Below are 25,556 nucleotides of genomic sequence, written 5' to 3' on the forward strand. Positions count from 1 at the left end.
CATCTTTAATTTTTATCCTTTTTATCAAAGTACAGTTTGTGACTGAAGATGATTTATTTACAATATAAATGATGTGATAAAAACATTGGACATGTTAACATCTGAAGTCTCTCATTATCTTTATGTACTTCATTCTTTACGACAAAAAACAATTTCATAAATGATCACAGTTTGTTTAAATCGATTCACAAGAAAAAAAAGAGTTTTGTTCCCACATGATACAGTCAACATAAATAGTCATTCCATGACGTGTCCACAATTCCTCTAAACATTGTACAAATCAGTTTATTTATCGTCCTTCAACTGAAAATTAAGAAGAAAATATGATTATTGTCATCTGCATATTTTTTTACTATGTGTTCACATAAGGACCAATTTGTATTTATTTTGCATCTTGTGCAATCTTAGTTTGAATATTATAAGAACGCATATAAACTTAACTGACAGAATATAACTTGATCCCTAATGCCAGTATCAGTATAACCAATTTGAACATATTTATATTTTAGTTTATTTGAATTTTTCTGGTTTGAATATTTTTTGTCAAGGTTTGCCAATGTTACTCTTTTCAGCCATGGAGACATATACTTCATTAAAAATGATCCTGTATCTTGATTTGTACCAATTGATTATGTTTTCAATGTTTCACTGATTTCTTCAGTCATTTTTTTAAGAGTTTGAACAGGATTGTATGCAGTGTCTGTGGTAGGCTTTAATTTTGTGGTGAACTTACCTATAACACAGCGTAATATTGTACAGTATCAAAATTTGTGGTTCTAAATAAAGTGAGCTCTATGAAAAATTGAAGTTGGGTTGACATTTTTGAGAATAATTATTGGATGTCAAACATAAGTTCTGTTTCCTCTAACGATCAGTTCACAATAAGTTTGGATACACATATTTCACTTCTACAATGTGTGACAAAATAAGAAACAATGCTTACTGTAAGAAGATATATCAATCTCATCTGGCAACTCTGTAATATTCACTTCAAATCTTTCTTGTACATCATTGAGCACTTTAACATCAGTTTCATCAGAGACAAATGTGATGGCCAAACCTTTGGTACCAAATCTTCCTGCTCTGGCAACCTGAAATAAACATGGTCATATTATTGGAGACTAATTTCCAAATTTTACTATCATTTCCATTAAAGCTATGCTGGTCACAACATAAAACTAAAGCAACCTGTCAACATGAAAACAATGACCAAATGTGAGTCAAAAGGTTATCTTGTAAACAGTAATGTGCTTGTTTTTATATAGATTAGACCGTTGGTTTTCCCGTTTGAATGGTTTTACACTATGTAGCGTGAGAGATTTAGATTTTGATAATTTTTTAGATTGAATTGTTTCCCTTTGTATAGTTATTGGAATTTAGTTTGGGAATTATTTTTACTCTAAAATAATTATTATTTAGTGATTAAGATATTCAAAGAATATATAAAAAGAAGATAAAGATAAAAATAAATAGATTTTAATTTTATTGTAAAAAGAGATTTTTGATACTCTCGTAGGTTAAAGTTGACTGCGATTGCGCAGAGAATAGCGGGGGTAGTTTAAAGAGGTTGACATTTAATTTTGTCATTCACTGACAGTTTTTTGGGAACACAATGTGACATGTGTAATTGGAAACAGAATTGTGAACATTCAAATATTGTAAGTTGAATTATGATTATTATGATGTAATGTTATTGTTTTAAAACAAGTTTTTATCATAGTAAGCTTTCGAGTGAGAAGCATACCGTGTGTAGCATGTGGTTTAGGTGAAAAGCGATAATTAAAGTTATTACATATTTAAGACAGTTTTAGAATAAAGTAGAAGTTATTAAAGTCATAATTCATTTACAAGTTGTAAGAAAGTTAGTCATGGAGAAGCTATTTAGATTTTTATGATAAGTCCGGAAAAAGGTTCATTGCATTTTGGAAAGTGTTATGCAAATATTTTAAGTTTTAAGAGTCTTGATCAGTTGTGTTTTGATGAATCAAAGTTATTTTGATGTAATGATGTAATAAAATGAGAGCGAAGAACTAAAAGAGAATCGTTAAAAATCAGAAATAATATCTGTATCACTCTGAGAGAGAGAACTATTTAGAACTTTGAATGTTATTTACAGATGTTATAAGATTATTGTGATCAGCTATGATTGTCAGAAAGATTGATAAAGATTGTGATTATCTGCAATGAGACATCTACTCTCACCTTACTTAGGGTATGTGTAGTAATTATATTTATCAACCACGAGTTCCTAGACTTATTAATACAGATTAAATTTACTGTTATAAATTGTGAATGCTTTGTTAGCTTAGCAGTTGGTTAAAATTGTTTGTTATTTATAAATGATAACATGTTTTTAGTCATATTTTTGTAGTACATGTTATGACATCAGTATTGATAAGAGAAGATAATTTGATAAGGGAGATAATATAATTCAGAATTGGGAACACTTAGAAACAGTTAATTTGGTTATTTTATATGGAAATCCATTATGAAAATTACATTTTAGTAATTGTATAAAGTTTATAGATTTGATTAATTATTAAACTTTATGATAAAAAAATAAGAAAGGAAATTTCAGTGGGGAAATAAAAATGTATAAACTTAATTATATTATATAAAATTTATATACAGAGATGAAACATACTAATGTTCTTTATTTTTGTTTCTTTCATACTGTATATAAGACTAAAAATTTATATAAATTGAAACTAGAAGATTTTTAATGTGAAATCTTTTTAAAGAAGAAATAGTTGTGATATTATGATGATATATATATATATATATATATATGGAGAATTTAATAAACTATGATGAATATTTTTATACATCTTAATTCATAACGACTGTGTCGTTACAAATTTTTTGGGCTCTTTATAGCTTGCCTTTTCCGTGTCAGCCAAGGCTCTATGTTGAAGGCCGTACCTTGACCTTTAATGGTATACTTTTATAAATTGTTATTTGAATGAGTTGTCTCATTGGCACTCATACCACATCTTCCTATATCGACACAAGTTGCACAATAATATGTAAAAGTAATAACTTTTTTGGAAACAATAAACATCATGCAAAACAATTTGTTATACTCTACACAGTTCTCACAAAAGAAAAATACACAGTTATTTATGAAATATTTCTTTTGACAGTGTTAAAAGTTCAAATTTGATGCTTTGGTTGCCAACAAATTTGGAAGGTGTAAGAGCATTCAAAAATTTCTGTCCAAAGTCATGCAGGTGATTTCCTAAGAAAATAAATACAATCTTACAATATGTTTTAAAATCACATTATAAAACAAAGTACATTTATCTGAATGTAGATCTGATATTTTGGGATTTAAAAAATCAAAGAGCAGAATGCTCTGAGGGATACGATTGCCATAGTTTTCATTGACACATGTATAGCAGTTCTGCCAACTTTTCATTAAGCAAATGAGATTTGGCCAAAATTGAAAAGATCAAAGAGGGGGAAAAAATAGATCCAAGGATACTGCCGCAAAAAAGCATGAACATATGTGAGTCTCACGCATTTTTGGCAGCCCTGGTACAGCTGGATAGTATTATTTTCAAAACTAATTCAACTGCACATGCAAAATGTAATAATCTGAATAGTCACTCAACTTTATAAATAGCCAATCCCGGATACAAGTGTATGAGCAATGTACTTATTGTGTTTTATTTTTGTACTATCAATTCGAAGTTTACTTTCCACAGCAATCACCGAGAGGAGGTATTTCACTTCGTATGTTATCACCGTTAATTCTAGGAGGAACCCCATTTCTAACTCTTTAAATATTAATTTTCCTTTGGGTCAGTGGGCATGACTACTTTTCGTACACACTCCTTTGTTTAAATTGAGATCGTTCTGAATATAATACAACGTTTATCGACATCTAATAAGTTAATTTTTCTTGACGAGTCGTATTGTATTTCGATTTGACGGGAAATACTTCCGGAAGGGAGACAACTCTTAACGATAATATGGAAGACTCCATTTCGGCTGAAGGGGCGTTAGGTAAACTGTGGACAACATTTATTTTAATTTAAATGATGCATATGATTTAAAATTATGCAACAACAATAACCCTCAATAGCAGACAGACATAGAAAGAATCCCACGAGTTTCAAATTAATCAATGAAGCGGGGAATCCAGAGCAACCACTCAATCTGATACCCCTTGAAATCAAGAAAACTATACGCATGCGCATTAAAACATAAACAAACCCGCGACTTGCAATTTGGAACAAGAACGTTTATTAAATGATATGATGAATGGTTCTCCATTTCTTTATCGGAGAGTACAGTATCAAATATCAGTTTCATAACGGCAAAATCTGGAAAAACTCCACTTCAGTTCTTATATGACAGAAATAGAATTATCAGAATTCAGAGAACTCTCACATTTAGCAAAACTGGGGAAATCCCTCTGACGTGTTTCTAACTGGGGAAATCCCTCTGACCTGTTTCTAAATTTATAAAAACACTAAATATAAATACTGCTTCATTCTGATTTTCCATGTTGTTAAAAACACGCATATAGGTCAAGGGAAATATCAAACATGAAGATTATGAGAAGAACATTACAGGAAAGTTGTTTATGTTCAATTCTTTTGCCTGTTTTTACCTTTTAAAGCAAGACAATCATAAGAATCTGAGATGTTGCTGAATGTTTAGAATAAAACGGTTGACGTGAGGGAATGCAGCCCTGAGTCAGTGGTAAAAGTCTACAGATTGCTTGAAAGCAATCGTATCCCAAAAATAATATTACATCATTGAATTCTTTAACATTGTATATAGTTATACAAGAACTTGCTTACTCTGTGTAAGTATGTGTCTGAATCTTCTGGCATGTCATAATTAAAGACTATATTGACTCTTTCTATATCCATTCCTCTACCAAACAAGTTTGTAGCAACTAGGATTCTCTTCTGGAAATCTTTGAATGACTGATACCTTGACAACCTACAAATATATGAATGTAGAATAATAATAAATATATGAATGTAGAATAATAAATAAAACAGATTATCCATAACATCTATCGGTGGATTTTAAAGCAGTAAAGAGAGTAAGGTTTTTTCATACCCTAACAAATAACCTTTTTAATTTAACCTTATTTTATAGATGGATGACAACATTAGGCATGAACATAAAAATTACAATATAAAATCATATTGAAATGGAACTGAACGAACTAGATATCATTGAGATGGGAGCCATCTCTGTGGGCCCCGCTGTGAATAATGTGCATTAAAAAATTGTATCTTTACCATAGGACATGGGTTTGTCAACTGAAATCAAAGTTTTTGACCTTGACCTTTGACCAAGGAAGTGGTAAATAAATTATGACACACCCTTTGGTGTTGGTTTATAAACATGTCAAGTATAAACTTTGAAATCATAACGGTTCTCAAGATATAGAGCGGACACGATCTTCACCACAGGACACAGGGTTGTCAACTGAAACCAAAGTTTTTGACCTTGAACTTTGCCCTAGGCAGTCGTTCATAAATTATGACACACCCTCTGGTGTTGGTTCATATACATGTCAAGTATAAACTTTGAAATCATAACGGTTCTCAAGATATAAAGCGGACACGCTCTTCACCACAGGACATGGGGTTGTCAACTGAAACCAGTTTTTGACCTTGAACTTTGCCCTAGGCAGTCGTTTATAAATTATGACACACCCTCTAGTGTTAGTTCATATACATGTCAAGTATAAACTTTGAAATCATAACGGTTCTCAAGATATAGAGCGGACACGATCTTCACCACAGGACACAGGGTTGTCAACTGAAACCAAAGTTTTTTTACCTTGACCTTTGACCTAGGAAGTTGTACATACATCATGACACGCCCTCTGGTGGTGGTTAATAAACATGTAAAGTATAAAGTATGAAATCATAATGGTTCTCTAGATATGGAGCGGACACAAAGTGTTACGGACGGACAGACTGATCACTATAGGGCGACCCGCCTTTGGCGGGGCCCTAATTATAAACTGCCATTTTGCATGTGTTTGACAAGGAAATAAAAATTTAGCCTTTTAAAGAACCAACATGAAACGAATTTTTTATTTCCATCAACAAAAAGGATCTTCAACATGCATTATACAAGGCAGTCTCCTTGCACATCACTCATTCAGCTTACCTTTCTTCTTGAGTCATAGCTCTGTGAATCGCTATAGCTGGAAAGTTCTGTTCTACTAACAACTGGGCAAGAGCCATACAACGCTGCACAGACTTCACAAATATTATGACCTACAAAAAAACATAGAAATAATTATCACACAAGTTCTTAATTCTGATCTTTTTGATGTTGGTTTAATTAATTATTTACTAGATTTGAAATTAATTAAGCAGGGAAAATCAGTTTTTTATATTTATTGTGTCAACATAAAATAAAATTAAACTCATTAGAAAAATCAAGTCCATTTTAAAATGACATATTTGATTATGTACTGATGTATTGAAGTTATATGTTCTGCAGTCAGTCATCTTAGTCATGACAAAACTAGTTTGAAATGGACAAAGTTTTTTTTCACTGGCTCACATTTTAGTCCTATTTTGATTTAGATGACAATTTATTTTTGGAACAGCAGTTTGAGTAAAGAATTTTGAAGGAAAATCCCATAAAAGATAAAATCTTCAAAAATATTCTCATATCTGTAGAATTTATGGTCTTCTTACTTTGAAAACTTGCAGAGAAATGATTAAAATTGTTCTTTAAATGTTTATTTAACAATAGTAATATTTTAACAACTGTATTTATTGGTCTGTATAATTACAGGACAGAATGATTGTGACCTAGTTATATTTTCAATTGGCTAAACGAGCTTTTTTTCAAATTTGAGGAAAGAGACCAATGTCTCACACAAATTTAGGACACTTTAGAACCAGATGCTCCGCAGGGCGCAGCTTTATACGACCGCATAGGTCGAACCCTGAACGGTTGGGGCAAGTATGGACACAACATTCAAGCTGGATTCAGCTCTAAATTTGGATTGTGATTAAATAGTTGACACAGCATAGGTTTTGGACACAGAATGAATGTGGTCTAATGAACTTAAAATATTTTTTTTGTCTTTGAGCAATCACTATGCTGTTGAATATTAATCCTCTCAAAAAAATGTTTGAAGAAATTTTCTTTTTATTTATGAAATCTGAAATGAGAAAAATTAACCCCCCCCCCCCCCCCCCCCCCACCATTTTTTTTTCACATCCCCCTTTCCCTTTTTTCAAAACTGATCTCAATTCAAATTTCTAATGGAGTTTGCAACAATAACTACTCATTTAAATACATCATAAAATATTAAAATGTTACAAAAAGTGCTTGTTATCACTGAATGGTAAAGAGTGTTTTAATTTATCAGTTGGTAGTAAAAGTGAATATACATTGTGCATTGTATAAAACAATGATTTAAGTTGATTCAACTACTATTCTGGACAAAGAAAGACAACTCCAATCAATTGAAAATTTCTTGCTATTGCACAATATTGTGCAATTAGATATTTCTTGCTATTGCGCAACACTGTGCAATTGAAAATATTTGCTATTGCTCAATACTGTGCAATTGAAGATTTCTTGCTATTGCTGAATACTGTGCAATTGAAGATTTCTTGCTATTGCACAATACTGTGCAATTGAACATTTTTTGCTATTGCACAATACTGTGCAATTGAAGATTTCTTGCTATTGCTGAATACTGTGCAATTGAAAATTTTTTGCTATTGCACAATAATTAATATAATAATTTTGGATCCTGATTTGAACCAACTTGAAAACTGGGCCCATAATCAAAAATCTAAGTACATGATTAAATTCAGCATATCAAAAAAACCAAAGAATTCAATTTTTATTAAAATCAAACTTAGTTTAATTTTGGACCCTTTGGTATTTAATGTAGACCAATTTGAAAACAGGACTAAAAATTAAGAATCTACATACACCGTTAGATTTGGCATATCAAAGAACCCCAATTATTCAATTTTTGATGAAATCAAACAAAGTTTAATTTTGGACCCCGATTTGGACCAACTTGAAAACTGGGCCAATAATCAAAAATCTAAGTTCATTTTTAGATTCAGCATATCAAAGAACCCCAAGGATTCAATTTTTGTTAAAATCAAACTAAGTTAATTTTGGACCCTTTGGACCTTAATGTAGACCAATTGGAAAACGGGACCAAAAATTAAGAATCTACATACACAGTTAGATCCGGCATATCAAAGAACCCCAATTATTCAATTTTTGATGAAATCAAACAAAGTTCAATTTTGGACCCTTTGGGCCCCTTATTCCTAAAAACCTGTTGGGACCAAAACTCCCAAAATCAAACCCAACCTTCCTTTTATGGTCATAAACCTTGTGTTTAAATTTCAAAGATTTCTATTTACTTATACTAAAGTTAAGGTGCGAAAACCAAGAATAATGCTTATTTGGGCCCCTTTTTGGCCCCTAATTCCTAAACTGTTCAGACCTCAACTCCCAAAATCAATCCCAACCTTCCATTTGTGGTCATAAACCTTGTGTTTAAATTTCATTGATTTCTATTTACTTATACTAAAGTTATTGTGCGAAAACCAAGAATAATGCTTATTTGGGCCCTTTTTTGGCCCCTAATTCCTAAACTGTTTGAACTAAAACTCCCAAAATCAATCCCAACCTTCCTTTTGTGGTCATAAACCTTGTGTCAAAATTTCATAGATTTCTATTTACTTAAACTAATGTTATAGTGCGAAAACCAAGAAAATGCTTATTTGGGCCCTTTTTGGCCCCCAATTCCTAAAATTTTGGGACCAAAACTCCCAAAATCAATCCCAACCTTCCTTTTGTGGTTATAAACCTTGTGTTAAAATTTCATAGATTTCTATTCACTTTTACTAAAGTTAGAGTGCGAAAACTAAAAGTATTCGGACGACGACGGTCGTATAAAAATTTAATGATTTGATGCATCAATTTAGGAAAAGAAAATATCTACAGACATCAATTAAAGAAAAATTTTAACAGAAATGTTAACCATTAATAGTTAGAAAAAACTTCACAAATTTCATTTAAAGAATGGGTAAACAATCCAACCTGATTGAACTCTAAAACATCAAGCAATTCAAATAATTTTCTGTTCTTTTCGTTATCCTTTAGTTTGACGTAATGTTGCTGAAGACCATGGAGTGTTAACTTGGAATCATCATCTACATATACTTCCATCGGCTAAAAGTAACAATAGTTAAAACATACAAGCAATTCAATCATCATTAAGCCACATCAATCACATTTGTAGTTCTGGATTTTTTAGCTCAACTTTTTGAACATAAATTTTTTTTTTAACATAACTTGTTCAATAACTGCTATTTAATATTGCATATATCGAAGATTTTTTCCCACTTTTAAGACCCATTTTCTCTCAAATACATGTATTTTCAAAAATCTAATGAACTACAAATAAATAAATCGATGAGGCTTGAAACAGAATTATTTTTCGATGTTATTATTTTGAAACAAAGATAAAATGTCAACAAATAATTTTGTACAAAATGTATAATGCTTGAAATAATCAATAATTGTAGCCAAAAGCGGCAATTAATAAATTCAAATGAACAAATTAATTTCTTAAAAATATTCTATTTTTCCATAATTATTTTAAATGAAATCATGAAACATTTTGCCAGCACCTTACTAATGCAGGCAATGTAAAATATTTATATCATAATCTGATCGTGGAAAGCTCTTGTGCACAGGTGGTAATCCTCATTAAAGTTGTCAATTGATTTCTCTGTAGTGTCATTCACTTTACACAGAAATATAACTTTAAAATGTTCAGTTCAGCAAGTCCTGTATCAATAAGATACATTGTAATTTAATGTCACTAAAAGTTTGTAATCATTTCTTCCTCCAACGCTGCTCGAGATACTAGTTGTTCACTTCGGCAGATGAGACACACTTGCCCATCGCTTTCAGAGCTCAGGGAACTTGTGTGCCTCTAATTCATCCATCTTGAACGGACGCGCCCCTTTAAAAAAACAAATCTCAAGAAAAACATACCTAAAATGAGACCCTAAATCAGGCAGTAACACATCAACTTTTCAACACCAGAGGTCCTTTTCACCAAATTCCAAGTCACCAGAAATCTTTTTGCATCAAATTAGACATCAACTATCCAACAAGTTAACCAGATATACTTTAGCATGACCATATAAATCCACAATTAGCTTTCAAACCAACATTTTCAATATGATTCAGTAAACCTTATAATTCTCTTGTCCAACCAAGCATTTTCTTAAAAGCAACTCTACCAGTTGTTAGAACTCCATCAGACTAAAGACATGTACTTAATCCACCCCAATTTAAGTTGCCTCCTATAACCAAGCAAACATTTTATTTCTTATTAACTGCATTTTTTTTTCAAGAACGGAAGAAACTTCTTTAGAATATTTCTCAAAAAATCAACTTCTTCCTACAACAGACCAGTAATTGGTACATCCTAATCTATCTTTCTCTTGCAACTTAAACAAATCAGCCAATTAAAACGTTTTTTTTACAATTTTCTCCATTTCCCATAGATAATGCGCCTTAATTGAAATTGAGGAATAAAATCAAAGCTGCTTAATTAAAAATTTAAAAAGATGAAATGCATTTCCACAACATTGGAAATTTTGCTATCCTAAGAATATACTGGTAAACAACTGTCAAGTTTGAATTTCTGTAATGTTAATCAACTTGGTCTTGTTATTCATATCCCTAACAATAGACATAATCTTCTTCAGGTACAATACGCTCATCTTGCACCAAGAACTTTCCAACGCAGATACAATTATTTAAGTATTCAATCGGCTTTAGCGATGAACATCAAAGATGGTAGAAGTCCTCAACCACAAAATCTCCTGCGTTTGAGGGGTAAACAGGTATTTACATCTTGCATAAATCTTTTGCAGACAGCTCTGATCTCTTTGCTGAGGGTGGCACTAAACATCATCACTTGTTTCTCGTGTGGGGTGGCTCTGAAGATTTGCTGCACATCTGTTCTCATGTCTAAAAGCAAAACAAGATAAATAAATCACGTGAACTGAAGAATTCAAAATTTGTAAAGTCTTTATATAAACATTATGTCAGTGGAAGTATTTGTGTAGGTATATTCTTATCTGTTCTATTTGCAGTCTGAGTTCAACATTGACCTTCATTAAATGCAGGACACAAAGGAAGTCAAATTGTGGTATCAAAAAGCAATAGTATTTTTAAGAATAAATTGAAATGTGTTTTGAGTTTATCATTATTCTTTTTAAATATTGTTGAATAAAGGTTGTGACAGCAGAAAATCAATGAGATGCATAATTTCGTTTGTCAGTCATAAATACTGTTGCTTTTCCTTCATTAAAACTATCAAATAATCTACAGTTATTAATAACTAAACTATATTTAGGAAACACCCAAATCAGATAGTGTGAATCAGGCAATTCATTCTTTTTTCGGTTGACTTGACAGGCTTCAGTTTAATTCCTTTAATGCTATACATATCAACTTTAAAGAGATCCATCTATAATTAGATTAAGTATTTACAGGAACTACCTACCCAGTTCAGCCAACATTTTGTCACATTCATCTAGAATGAAATGTTTGACATGCTTCAGGACTAGAACCTTGCTGTTGAGGAGAGCAAGAATTCTACCAGGTGTTCCTACAACAATGTGTGGACAGTTTTTCTTTAAGACTTCTTCATCCTTCTTGACTGACATACCACCAAAGAATACAGCAATCTTAAAGTTGTTCATGTACTTGCTAAATCTTTCATACTCTTTGCTGATCTGGAAAGCCAGCTCTCTAGTATGTGCCATCACAAGAACAGAAACCTAAAATGGGACACAAAATCATTAATCATGCAATTTTACCATAAAATGATGTTGCAAGCGTTCCACATTATAATAACATTTCATGTTTCAACATATAATACAAGCACTAACAATCAACAAAGTTTTTGATTAGGAATTTGCTACTGTGGTAGGTAAACACAATTGTAAGATGTAGTTTCCTATATGTTACAGATGTGCACTTTTTTCATTTATATATAAACAAGACTACTGCAGACAAAGTTTTCAAACAATACTGCATTTGTTGTACTATTTAATACTTTTCAATAGTATTTACCTGACCATCAACTGGTTCTAGCTGTTGAAGTGTTGCAAGAACAAAGACTGCTGTTTTTCCCATACCAGATTTGGCCTGACATAAGACATCCATGGACAGAATGGCTTGTGGAATACATTCATGCTGTACTGGAAAATAAATTACAAATTATATGCAAATGCTTTGCATGATTTGGTTTTATAATAAAAATAAGCAGTCTGGACTGCTAGCCACTAATTCAATGCACCAGACTAGTTAAATTTATTTAGAGTAGAAATATTTGCAAAATTTTGTAAAGACGCATAAGGAAAACATTATAATTTTGGTTTTCCGAATAGTAGTTTGAAAAGATTTATGCAGACTGCATATATGATTTTAGTATCAACCAGGTGCTCCGCAGGGCGCAGCTTTATATGACCGCAGAGGTCGAACCCTGAACAGTTGGGGCAAGTATGGACAAAACATTCAAGCGTGATAAAGCTCTGAATTTGGATTGTGATCAAATTTTTGACATTACATGGGTTTTTTTTACACAAAACAAATGTCAAGATTTTACAAATCAATTAAAGATTTCTTCTTCAAACTTTTTAAATCTAAAATTAAATAGTTGACACAGCATAGGTTTCTGACACAGAATGAATGTGGTCTAATGAACTTAAAAGTTTTTTTTTTGCCTTTGAGCAATTCACTATGCTGTTGAATATTAATCCTCTCAAAAAAATGTTTGAAGAAATTTTCTTTTTATTTATGAAATCTGAAATGAGAAAAATTTAAACCCCCCCTTTTTTTCACATCCCTGTTTCCCTTTTTCCAAAACTGATATCAATTCAAATTTCTAATGGAGTTTGCAACAATAACTACTCTTTTAAATACATCATAAAATATTAAAATGTAAAATAAAGTGCTTGTTATCACTGAATGGTAAAGATTTGTTGGTAGTAAAAGTGAATATACATAGTTTGTTGTATAAAACAATAAAAAAAACTTCATCAGCAACATTTTATATTGGCAAATTTCCAATGAAGTTATTTACATAAAGTTATTGGCAAATAAAAATAGAAAATGACATCATAGTCATGTCTGGCAAATGTCCAGCATACATTATCTAAAAACATTTTAGATAAGATAAGGAAAAAAAGCTTCATCAGCAACATTTTATATTGGCAAATTTCCAATGAAGTTATTTACATAAAGTTATTGGCAAATAAAAATAGAAAATGACATCATAGTCATGTCTGGTAAATTTCCAACATATATTATCAACTACTATTCTATACAAAGAAAGATAACTCCAATTGAAAATTAATTGCTATTGCACAATATTGTGCAATTAGATATTTCTTGCTATTGTGCAATACTGTGCAATTGAATATTTCTTGCTATTGCACAATACTTGATATGGAATCCTGATTTGGACCAACTTGAAAACTGGGCCCATAATCAAAAATCAAAGTACATATTTAGATAAGCATATCAAATAAGCCCAAGAATTTAATTTTTGTTAAAATCAAACTTAGTTTAATTTTGGACCAGACTTGGGGTAATTGTAATTGTAATCGTTAATCAGCTCTAATTGATTACAATTTTTCAAGTAATCAGTGTAATCATTAATCAGCCAAAAATCTGATTACATGTAATTTAATTTAATCAATTACTTTTCAAAATACCCTGTAATTATGATTACTTTTTGATTACATTCTGATTACAATGGAAAAAAAATCTAAAATTGTGTTTTTGGTCATTAAATGAACCTCTTTATTATTCATATTTGATAAATTTCTAACATACTAAAATGGTTTGGTTACTTTAAGCATGTCTACTTCAGTAAAAATAAACTGTTACAGTATTGAAAAGTCATTATTAGCCTAAGTAGAGACATATTATACAATTATATACTTTTTATCTTGGTAAAAGATATTGTACATACATGTATATTCATCGTTTTATAATGATCTTCATATTAATATTTGATAATAACTGTTATATATTCAAGTAATACTTTTCTTTAACCCTGAATTATAATCTTTTGTTAATTTTATAATTTGTGATTTTTGTCAACTTTGAATTGACAGGAAGGAGACTAATTAAGGTTTGTTTTTATTGCAATTACCAATTGAGTATAGCTGTAGGGAAATATATATGATAAAAGATAAATCAGACATGAAAATTTATCTAATTAGCACAAACTAAATTAAAAGTTGGACAAATATGTTGTTTAGAATTTTAAAACCAGATGCTCCGCAGGGCGTAGCTTTATACGACCGCAGAGGTTGAACCCTGAACGGTTAGGGCAAGTATGGACACAACATTCAAGCTGGATTCAGCTCTAAATTTGGATTGTGATTAAATAGTTGACACAGCATAGGTTTCTGACACAGAATGAATGTGTTCTAATGAACTTAAAATTTTTGTTTCTCTTAGAGCAATTCACTATGCTGTTGAATATTAATCCTCTCAAAAAAATGTTTGAAGAAATTTTCTTTTTTATTTATGAAATTTCAAATGAGAAAAATTGAACCCAATTTTTTTAATCACATCCCCCTTTCCCTTATTCCAAAACTAATCTCAATTAAAATTTCTAATGGAGTTTGCAACAATAACTACTCATTTAAATACATCATAAAATATTAAGATGTAAAAAAACTGCTTGTTATCACTGAATGGTAAAGATTATTTTAATTTATCAGTTGGTAGTAAAAAGTGAATATACATTGTATATTGTATATAACAAAGATTTAAGTTGATTCTGGACAAAGAAAGATAACTCCAATTAAAAAAAAATCTTGCTATTGCACAATATTTTGCAATTAGATATTTCTTGCTTACTATTCTGGACAAAGAAAGATAACTCTAATTAAATTTTTTTTTGATATTTCACAATATTGTGCAATTAGATATTTCTTGCCATTGCGCAATACTGTGCAATTGAAAAGACTTGCTATTGCACAATACTTAATATAATAATTTTAGATCCTGATTTGGACCAACTTGAAAACTGGGCCCATAATAAAAAATCTAAGTACATTTTTGAATTCAGCATATCAAAGAACTTCAAGATTTCAATTTTTGTTAAAATCAGACTAAGTTTAATTTTGGACCCTTTGGACTTTAGTGTAGACCAATTTGAAAACAGGACCAAAAATGAAGAATCTACATTCACAGTTAGATTTGGTATATCAAAGAACCCCATTTATTCAATTTTTGATGAAATCAAACAAAGTTTAATTTTGGACCCCGATTTGGACCAACTTGAAAACTGGGCCAATAATCAAGAATCTAAGTACATTTTTAGATTCAGCATATCAAAGAACCTAACTGATTCATTTTTTGTCAAAATCAAACTAAGTTAATTTTGGACCCTTTGGACCTTAATGTAGACCAATTTGAAAACGGGACCAAAAGTTAAGAATCTACATACACAGTCATGACAGTTAGATTCAGCATATCAAAGAACCCCAATTATTCAATTTTGATGAAATCAAACAAAAGTTTAATTTTGGACCCTTTGGGCCCCTTATTATGTTGGGACCAAAACTCCCAAAATCAAACCCAACCTTTCTTTTATGGTCATAAACCTTGTGTTTAAATTTCATAGATTTCTATTTACTTATACTAACGTTATGGTGCGAAAACCAAGAAAAATGCTTATTTGGGTCCCTTTTTGGCCCCTAATTCCTAAACTGTTGGGACCTAAACTCCCAAAATCAATACCAACCTTCCTTTTGTAGTCATTAACATTGTGTTTAAATTTCATTGATTTCTATTTACTTAAACTAATGTTATTGTGCGAAAACCAAGAATAATGCTTATTTGGGCCCTTTTTTGGCCCCTAATTCCTAAACTGTTGAGACCAAAACTCCCAAAATCAATATCAACCTTCCTTTTGTGGTCATAAACCTTGTGTCAAAATTTCATAGATTTCTATTAACTTAAACTAAAGTTATAGTGCGAAAACCAAGAAAATGCTTATTTGGGCCCTTTTTGGCCCCTAATTCCTAAAATGTTGGGACCAAAACTCCCAAAATCAATATCAACCTTCCTTTTGTGGTCATAAACCTTGTGTTAAAATTTCATAGATTTCCATTCACTTTTACTAAAGTTAGAGTGCGAAAACTAAAAGTATTCAGACGGCGGACGACGACGACGACGACGACGACGCCGACGCCAACGTGATAGCAATATACGACGAAAATTTTTTCAAAATTTGCGGTCGTATAAAAATTCTTGCTATTGCACAATATTGTGCAATAGGATATTTCTTGCTTACTATTCTGGACAAAGAAAGATAACTCTAATTAAAAAAAAATTTGCTATTTCACAATATTGTGCAATTAGATATTTCTTGCCATTGCACAATACTGTGCAATTGAAAAGACTTGCTATTGCACAATACTTAATATAATAATTTTAGATCCTGATTTGGACCAACTTGAAAACTGGGCCCATAATCAAAAATCTAAGTACATGTTTAGATTCAGCATATCAAAGAGGCCCAAGAATTCAATTTTTGTTAAAATCAAACTTAGTTTAATTTTGGACCCTTTGGACTTTAATGTAGAATTTGAAATTTGAAAACAGGACCAAAAATGAAGAATCTACATACACAGTTAGATTTGGCATATCAAAGAACCCCAAGGATTCAATTTTTGATGAAATCAAACAAAGTTTAATTTTGGACCCTTTGGACCTTAATGTAGACCAATTTGAAAACTGGACCAAAAAACTTCAATAATCAAGAATCTAAGTACATTTTTAGATTCAACATATCAAAGAACCCAACCGATTCATTTTATGTCAAAATCAAACTAAGTTTAATTTTGGACCCTTTGGACCTTAATGTAGACCAATTTGAAAACGGGACCAAAAGTTGAGAATCTACATATACAGTTAGATTCGGCATATCAAAGAACCCCAATTATTCAATTTTGATGAAATCAAACAAAGTTTAATTTTGGACCCTTTGGGCCCCTTTTTCCTAAACTGTTGGGACCAAAACTCCCAAAATCAATACCAACCTTCCTTTTATGGTCATAAGCCTTGTGTTTAAATTTCATAGATTTGTATTTGCACCATACTAACGTTATGGTGCGAAAACCAAGAAAAATGCTTATTTGGGTCCCTTTTTGGCCCCTAATTCCTAAACTGTTGGGTCCTAAACTCCCAAAATCAATACCAACCTTCCTTTTGTGGTCATAAACATTGTGTTTAAATTTCATAGATTTCTATTTACTTAACCTAAGGTTATTGTGCAAAAACCAAGAAAAATGCTTATTTGGGCCCTTTATTGGCCCCTTATTCCTAAACTATTGAAACCAAAACTCCCAAAATCAATCCCAATCTTTCTTTTGTGGTCATAAACCTTGTGTCAAAATTTCATAGATTTCTATTAACTTAAACTAAAGTTATGGTGCGAAAACCAAGAAAATGCTTATTTGGGCCCTTTTTGGCCCCTAATTCCTAAAATGTTGTGACCAAAACTCCCATAATCAATACCAACCTTCCTTTTATGGTCATTAACCTTGTGTTAAAATTTCATAGATTTCTATTCACTTTTACTACAGTTAGAGTGCGAAAACTAAAAGTATTCGGACGCCGGACGACGACGACGACGCCGACGCCGACGCCAACGTGATAGCAATATACGACGAAAATTTTTTCAAAATTTGCGGTCGTATAAAAATGGACTGGACATGTAAAATGCAATGATTTTTAGTACTTGCATATTGTTTACAATTTGGTTAAACATTTCTATTAAAACATAGTTTTAACCAGTAACTTTATTTCATCCATATTTAAACTTCCATAAACTGCAACTTGGAATACATATAAATTATGAAAGAGGTCAGAAGACAAACAAAAACTCTTATGATATATCTTTATTAAATTTAATTCAAAATAATTCAGAGATCATTGTTGATAAAGTGTAATGTATATATATGTAGTTAAATTTGGTGTTTATTTAAATAGATGAAGTTTAATTTGAAGTTGTCATTTTATAATTGAACCAAATAAAATACTTTCTCAAAAATGCTATAGTTATATTGAACGTTTATCATTCACATCATTCAAAATGTTTTGTTTTTAAATTCATTGTAATCAGATGTAATCATGATTACTTTGCCAATGTAATCATTAATTTAATCAGATACTTTCAGAAATGATGTAATCATTAATTTAATTTAATCGTACAAATGACAAAGTAATTGTAATTTAATCAATTACATTGAAAGTAATCGGACCCATCTCTGTTTTGGACCCTTTGGACCTTAATGTAGACCAATTTGAAAACGGGACCAAAAATTAAGAATCTACATACACAGTTAGATTTGGCATATCAAAGAACCCCAATTATTCAATTTTTGATAAAATCAAACAAAGTTTAAATCTGGACCCTTTGGGCCCTTTATTCCTAAACTGTTGGGACCAAAACTCCCAAAATCAATACCAACCTTCCTTTTATGGTCATAAACCTTGTGTTTAAATTTCATAGATTTCTATTTACTTATACTGAAGTTATGGTGCGAGAACCAAAAAAAATGCTTATTTGGGTCCCTTTTTGGCCCCTAATTCCTAAACTGTTGGGACCTAAACTCCCAAAATCAATACCAACCTTCCTTTTGTGGTCATAAACATTGTGTTTAAATTTCATTGATTTCTATTTACTTAAACTAAAGTTATTGTGCGAAAACCAAGAATAATGCTTATTTGGGCCCTTTTTTGGCCCCTAATTCCTAAACTGTTGGAACCAAAACTCCCAAAATCAATCCCAACCTTTCTTTTGTGGTCATAAACCTTATGTCAAAATTTCATAGATTTCTATTTACTTAAACTAAAGTTATAGTGCGAAAACCAAGAAAATGCTTATTTGGGCCCTTTTTGGCCCCCAATTCCTAAAATGTTGGGACTAAAACTCCCAAAATCAATCCCAACCTTCCTTTTGTGGTCATAAACCTTCTGTTAAAATTTCATAGATTTCTATTCACTTTTACTAAAGTTAGAGTGCGAAAACTAAAAGTATTCGGACGACGACGACGGCAAATTGATAGCAATATACGACGAAAAATTTTTCAAATTTTGCGGTCGTATAAAAACCAAAAATAATGCTTATTTGGGCCTCTTTTTGGCCCCTAATTCATAAACTGTTGTGACCTCAACTCCAAAAATCAATCCCAACCTTCCTTTTGTGGTCATAAACCTTGTGTTAAAATTTCATTGATTTCTATTTACTTATACTAAAGTTATTGTGCGAAAACCAAGAATAATGCTTATTTGGGCCCTTTTTTGGCCCTTAATTCCTAAACTGTTGGAACCAAAACTCCCAAAATCAATCCCAACCTTCCTTTTGTGGTCATAAACCTTGTGTCAAAATTTCATAGATTTCTATTCACTTAAACTAAAGTTATAGTGCGAAAACCAAGAAAATGCTTATTTGGGCCCTTTTTGGCCCCTTATTCCTAAAATGTTGGGACCTCAACTCCAAAAATCAATCCCAACCTCCCTTTTGTGGTCATAAACCTTGTGTTAAAATTTCATTGATTTCTATTCACTTTTACTAAAGTTAGAGTGCGAAAACTAAAAGTATTTGGACGACGACGACGCCAACGTGATAGCAATATACGACCAAAAAATTAAAATTTTTGCGGTCGTATAAAAACTGTTGTGGGATACATCATACATGACCTTAGCAAATATTCCAATTTGTACTATTGTAACAATAACATTTAACCTTTGAATTCGTTAACGAAACAACACATTCTCTATCATTACAGCTTTTACATTAATGCTAGCAAGACAAATCTTTGTTTGGCTTGCTTGCTTTGTTTGTATCAATGTTTGCTCAAGCATGGTAATTAAGATAGGCGGGGCTTAATCAGCTTGTATACATCATACTTAAATTTTATTGGACGTTATGTTTGAGGTTAAGGACACTTAATTTTAAAACATCACATGACAAATATTCTCACATGTTTCCTCACCTGTAAAAATACAATAATTGGTCAATGAAAAAAAAATATAAACTTTTTTCTTGAAACTAGCCTTCCACAGTTTTGCGCAGAGTACAATTTTTTTTTGAATATTTTTGTGACATTGACCTAATATTGTTTTTTTTATAACATATCAATCTATTAGTTCAGTTTAAAACCGTGTCTGCCCTTCCATTATGTGACTCAAGAAAAAATATGTTAGGGTGTGTTTGAGATGAATATTTTGTCTTGAAAACGTACCATGCAAGAGTATTTGATACATCATCTCGCTTCAGATTCTATCAGTTTTATATAGCAAAGCTACAGGTTGACTTTATAACATAAAAAAAATCACAGTACTAAAAGATGAAATATAGGGGTCAAGTGAAATACCTATTCAATGAATCACAAAATCGGAGTAGGTGTGTTCGAATAGCTATTTTACTGAAAGTACTTGACGACACTCTTTAAGTTGGATGATGAAAATGCCTATCTTCAAAAAAAAAATTTTAAAAATTGGCTTCCATTTTACGATTGTGAAAATGAACTGGCGTAATGGGGAGATAATTTTTGACGAAGTAGAATCCTGTCTGTATTGTATATTTACAGGTAAGGCAAAATGTGAGAATATTTGTCATGTGATGTTTGAAAATTTAGTGTCCTTAACCTCAAACATAGCGTCCAATAAAATTTAAGTATGATGTATACAAGCTGAAACCCCGCCTATCTTAATTGCCATGCTTGAGCAAACATTGATGCAAACAAAGCAAGCAAGCCAAACAAAGATTTGTCTTGCTTGCATTAATGTAAAAGCTGTAATGCAACCCTCGTTACTAATTTTCCTAGTAACTGTTTATGCAAGGTGCCCATTTTCCAGGAGAGAAAGTCACTAGACATTTAATCAGAACCAGCTTTATACATTTATTTTTTCATTCAAACTCATTTACTCAACCTAATACCACTTCAAGTTGTAATTACCTTCAGAAGGATGCTCAAAACCACAATCTACAATAGCTCTAAGTAATTCTGGTTTCAGCAAAAAGTCTCTAAACCCTGAACTGTGAATAGACACATATGTTCCTTTGACATCCTTCTTTGTAGTGGCATCTCCTGCTCCATCATTGGTTGTTTCTTGTTCTTCCTCTTCGTAATCTAAAAGTTCTGCTTCATTGTCTGCCATTGTGTTGTTCTGTTTGTATTTATTTCTGATCTGTAAAATAACAATAAAATTGAGAAAGGAAATGGTGAATATGTCAAAGCGACAACCACCCGACCATAGAGCAAACAACAGCCGAAGGCAACAAATGGGTCTTCAATGTAGCGAGAATTCCCGCATCCGTAGGTGTCCTTCAGCTGGCCCCTAAAATATGCATAATAGTACAGTGATAATGGACATCATACTAAACTCCGAATTATACACAAGAAACTAAAATTTAAAATCATACAAGACTAACAAAGGCCAGAGGCTCCTGACTTGGGACAGGCGCAAAATTGCGGCGGGGTTAAACATGTTTATGAGATCTCAACCCTCCAGTCTGCACCAAAAACTTTTTCAACTACTAGTCCGAAGACCAATATTCTGACATTTTTCTTATTTGGCCAAACAAATGTTTTGCAAAAACTTACTAGTCCAAATGAAATTTTGCTAGTCTGGGGCATCGGACTAGTGGCTAACCGTGCAGACTGCCCTCCCCCTATACCTCTAGCCAATGTAGAAAAGTAAAAGAATAACAATACGCACATTAAAATTCAGTTCAAGAGAAGTCCGAGTCTGATGTCAGAAGATGTAACAAAAGAAAATAAATAAAATGACAATAATACATAAATAACAACAGACTACTAGCAGTTAACTGACATGCCAGCTCCAGACCTCAATTAAACTGATTGAAAGATTATGTCTTCATCATATGAATATCAGGTACAATCCCTCCCGTTAGGGGTTTAGTATCATACTATCATAAAATATATGAGAAGAACATAACCCGTGTCATGCCAACAACTGTTTTTTTAGAAATAAATGTGTTTAGTTCCGATGCAAAGACCCTATCAGTGAATCAATGTTAAAGCCAAAATATGCAATCTTTAATGACCTGACAACAGTATCGTAACTATATCCCCTTTTAATAAGTCTATTTAAAGGTTTTGTTAGTTTCGGAGGAGAATACTGACATTTTTGTGCTTTATAAAGAATATTTCCATAAAATTTTGGATGTGAAATACCTGAACGTATAAGATGTCTGCATGTTGAGTTATATTTACGAATTATTTCCTTATACCGGTGATAAAATTTAGTAAATGTTTTGACCAGTTTGTGATATCGAAAACCCTGGTGTAATAATTTTTCAGTAATACATAAATTTCTCTCGCTAAAATCTAATACATTGTTACATACACGAGCGAATCGTACAAGTTGAGATATATAAACACCATAAGATGGTGACAAGGGAACGTCACCATCTAAAAATGGATAATTAACAATAGGAAATGAAAAATCATCTCTTTTATCATAAATTTTTGTATTAAGCTTCCCGTTTATGATATAGATATCAAGATCGAGGAAAGGGCAGTGGTCATTGTTATCATTAGCTTTATTTAAAGTAAGTTCTACAGGATAAATTTCTTTAGTATACATACTGAAGTCGTCATTATTTAGAGCCAATATATCATCCAAATATCTAAAAGTATTGTTAAATTTTTGTATCAAATGTTGTTTTGATGGGTCTTTGCTAATTTTAGTCATAAATTGTAACTCATAACAATACAAAAACAGGTCCGCAATAAGTGGTGCACAGTTAGTCCCTGTAAGTAACTCCTTATATTGAATATAAAATTAGGTCAATCTCCATATTACTGGGTCAACTTCAAAACTTTAATCTCAAATAATATTGATATTACATGTAAATATATAATCACCGTCATATTTGTGTGTATAATTAAATGTTGGATTTGTTATTCATCAGTTCATTTATTTCTATTTTCTGTTTCATCATACTCATTATGACTTTTGACTGAGACTGACAACATTTGTTATACACCTTATTGCTATTTGTCCGCCATTACTGGCTATCGCACAGGTTCCTGTAAAATTTTGACCTCATGAAACAAAATATCTGACGCTACAATGGAAAAGTGATTGTTGTTTGCGTCAAAAGTTCAAGCATCCGGGTCAACCGAGATTAGTGATAAGGTGTATACACATCACTACATCTTTATATTAAGATATTATTTAGTATTTCATTGACTGAGGCCAAAAAAAAAAATAGGTGTGTTTCCGGTCGCCCGACCGACCCTAATATTTTGGCGCCGACCCTAACTTTTTTTTCCCGGAAAAAAAAAAAAAAAATCCGGATTTTTTTCGTTTTTTTCCGGAAACAGTTTTTGTTTAGTATAGCCCTTGAATGGCATCTTTTAAATGTTTGATTTCAAATAAAATTTTAATACAGTTAGCATTTGTGTGATACAGATTGAAGTCAAAAAACGGCATGGCTTCTGCTATGGCCATCAGTCAAAGTGTGTTATCAATAACCAGTCTTCTGCAACTTTTGAACATGGACTATTCATATCTTGTATACTTTATACAATGAACTGATGAAAATAACCTGAAAGAATAACAAACTGATTATAAAAATACACAAAAAACAACCGAAGCAGGCCAGTAAAAAAAAAAAAAAAAAAAAAAAAAAAAAAAAAATACCTTCCTACCGACCCTAATTTTTTGGGGCATGCAACAGGAAACACACCTATTTTTTTTTTTTTGGCCTGAATAGCTGTCTTTCTGTGTGGACGCTTAAATTCTAAAGCAATAGTTAATATAAGTGGTATCAAAGTCAGTCTGATATTCGACATCATGATAATTTGGTGTATGTCCAGTTCACTGTGACATATATATATTTAGGGATGTCAGCTCGGTGAATTTACCAAGCGAGCTTTCATGTCGATCTGCATCTTTACTAGCCAAGGGTTATATGATCCACTTCCGCTCTCTCCACCCTTGGCAGATTAATCCAACATTTGTGAAAATAATGTTGCGCCATCTATCGGAAGATTAATGTCACACCCATTCCAAATACCTTATTCTTGACCAATGGTAGCACTTGAACTCTTCAATTTGGAGGTAAAAACACAGTAGCATCTACAAATGATCTAGATTCTACACACTTGGTAAAGTCGGAAACAAAAATATACGTCAACATTCATGCATTTGTGCATGAAACATACACAGGAACTTCTATTAGTTGATTAAAAACATTCAAGTTGTCACTAAAAATAGTCGTATGTTTAGGGATGTAAAGACTTGTTGCACAATAAACATGTGGCAATTGTTTCAGTCTTCACGCTGAGTGGCAGCCCAGGTAGCCCAGGCTTGTAAAATTGCTCTTGGGCCTGTAAAAATCATATCTACAGGCCAACAGATTCTAACTAAAAAAATTCAAAAATTGAGCTCCGGGCCTGTAGATTTAACAGTTCATCGTGAATACTGTTGTTTACAAACAACTTCTACATTTATACATGATCATGTAATAGACACTTATTGATTGGATGCAGCAAGTTTTGTCTGCAACAAATGAAAATCCTTATCCTGTGTCTCTGAAATTTTATCTCAATCGGCCAAGGGTGGAGAGAGCGGGAGTGGATCATAACCCTTGGCTAGCGAAGATGGTCGATCTGGCCCCACATCGATCCGACCCCAATAAAAAATATATTCATAAGGAATAAAAATAAAGATATATATTAATTGTAACTTATTAAAGTTTTTGAATTTTATTAATCAACAGACATCAACATTAACCAGCAGTATTAAATTATCAATTTCTTACATATTCCATTTATACTTTAATTTAAAGTCTATATTGTTTATTTCTTATCATTTATTATGGGGCTGGATCGACATGGGCCGGATTGACTTGGTGTCGGATCGGTTTTGGGCCGGAACGGTCGGATACCACCAGGCGATACTCGAGTACTCGCTCGCCCAACTCACCTGATTCAAGTGATTCGCATTGTCACGGAATATAAGTTCCTTCATCATGTTCATAATACAAGTTCCAAAAGTATCCTCAATGATATATAAATTGAAAATAAAGGAATTTACAGTATATGCATTGAATTTATATTCAATTAAATATTTCTTGCTGTTGTGCAATACACTGTGCTGTTGCGCATAATTTGGTGTGCATTTTCGAGTTTCCTTTATAAAAAATGGCGTCTACATTTCAGACCTGAACATTGGGAAATACATAGTTTAGGGCGACATTTGCTTTGTTTTTCTTATAAATATAAAAAAAAAATATGAAACTTTTAATAATATAACTAAAAGACCAATCTGATAGAAACAGATGGTTTCTCCTAAATTCGATTGAAATGGATATAAACAACCGTGAAATTTACCTTTTCAAAATCTAGACGCCACAGGAAGTACGTTGCCAGTATAATCGACCAATAAAAATGGTTGTTTAAAATAGTGCTTGTTTTGTTCAG

At 31.8% G+C, this 25,556-nt stretch overlaps 1 protein-coding gene across 2 annotated transcripts; it reads right to left on the reverse strand.

Moving 5' to 3' along the window:
- LOC143063373 (spliceosome RNA helicase DDX39B) lies at positions 1-25,556 on the reverse strand. 2 transcript variants are annotated; one of them, XM_076235490.1, is made up of 10 exons: positions 25,467-25,556; positions 21,057-21,288; positions 12,136-12,263; positions 11,564-11,840; positions 10,907-11,025; positions 9,076-9,207; positions 6,148-6,257; positions 4,812-4,956; positions 944-1,091; positions 1-303 (listed from the first exon to the last, which is right to left on the reverse strand). In XM_076235490.1, the coding sequence occupies exons 2-10, from the start codon at positions 21,256-21,258 to the stop codon at positions 290-292; spliced, it is 1,275 nt and encodes a 424-aa protein (XP_076091605.1). In that variant the 5' UTR covers positions 21,259-21,288; positions 25,467-25,556; the 3' UTR covers positions 1-289. The 2 variants fall into 2 exon arrangements, with proteins under 2 accessions (XP_076091605.1, XP_076091604.1); XM_076235489.1 differs by lacking the exon at positions 25,467-25,556 and adding an exon at positions 25,060-25,122.

This window comes from Mytilus galloprovincialis, chromosome 2 (assembly GCF_965363235.1).
Source record: "Mytilus galloprovincialis chromosome 2, xbMytGall1.hap1.1, whole genome shotgun sequence".
In the NCBI taxonomy this organism is placed as follows: domain Eukaryota; kingdom Metazoa; phylum Mollusca; class Bivalvia; order Mytilida; family Mytilidae; genus Mytilus; species Mytilus galloprovincialis.

Excerpts from the sequence above, each read along its gene's own strand:
- LOC143063373 (XM_076235489.1), bottom strand. The coding sequence starts at position 25,113 with ATGAACATGATGAAGGAACTTATATTCCGTGACAATGCGAATCACTTG. Across the intron at positions 11,841-12,135 it reads TAGAACCAGTTGATGGTCAG|GTTTCTGTTCTTGTGATGGC; the intron begins GTAAATACTATT and ends GTCCCATTTTAG. Across the intron at positions 1,092-4,811 it reads CAGACACATACTTACACAGA|GTTGCCAGAGCAGGAAGATT; the intron begins GTAAGCAAGTTC and ends TGTTTATTTCAG.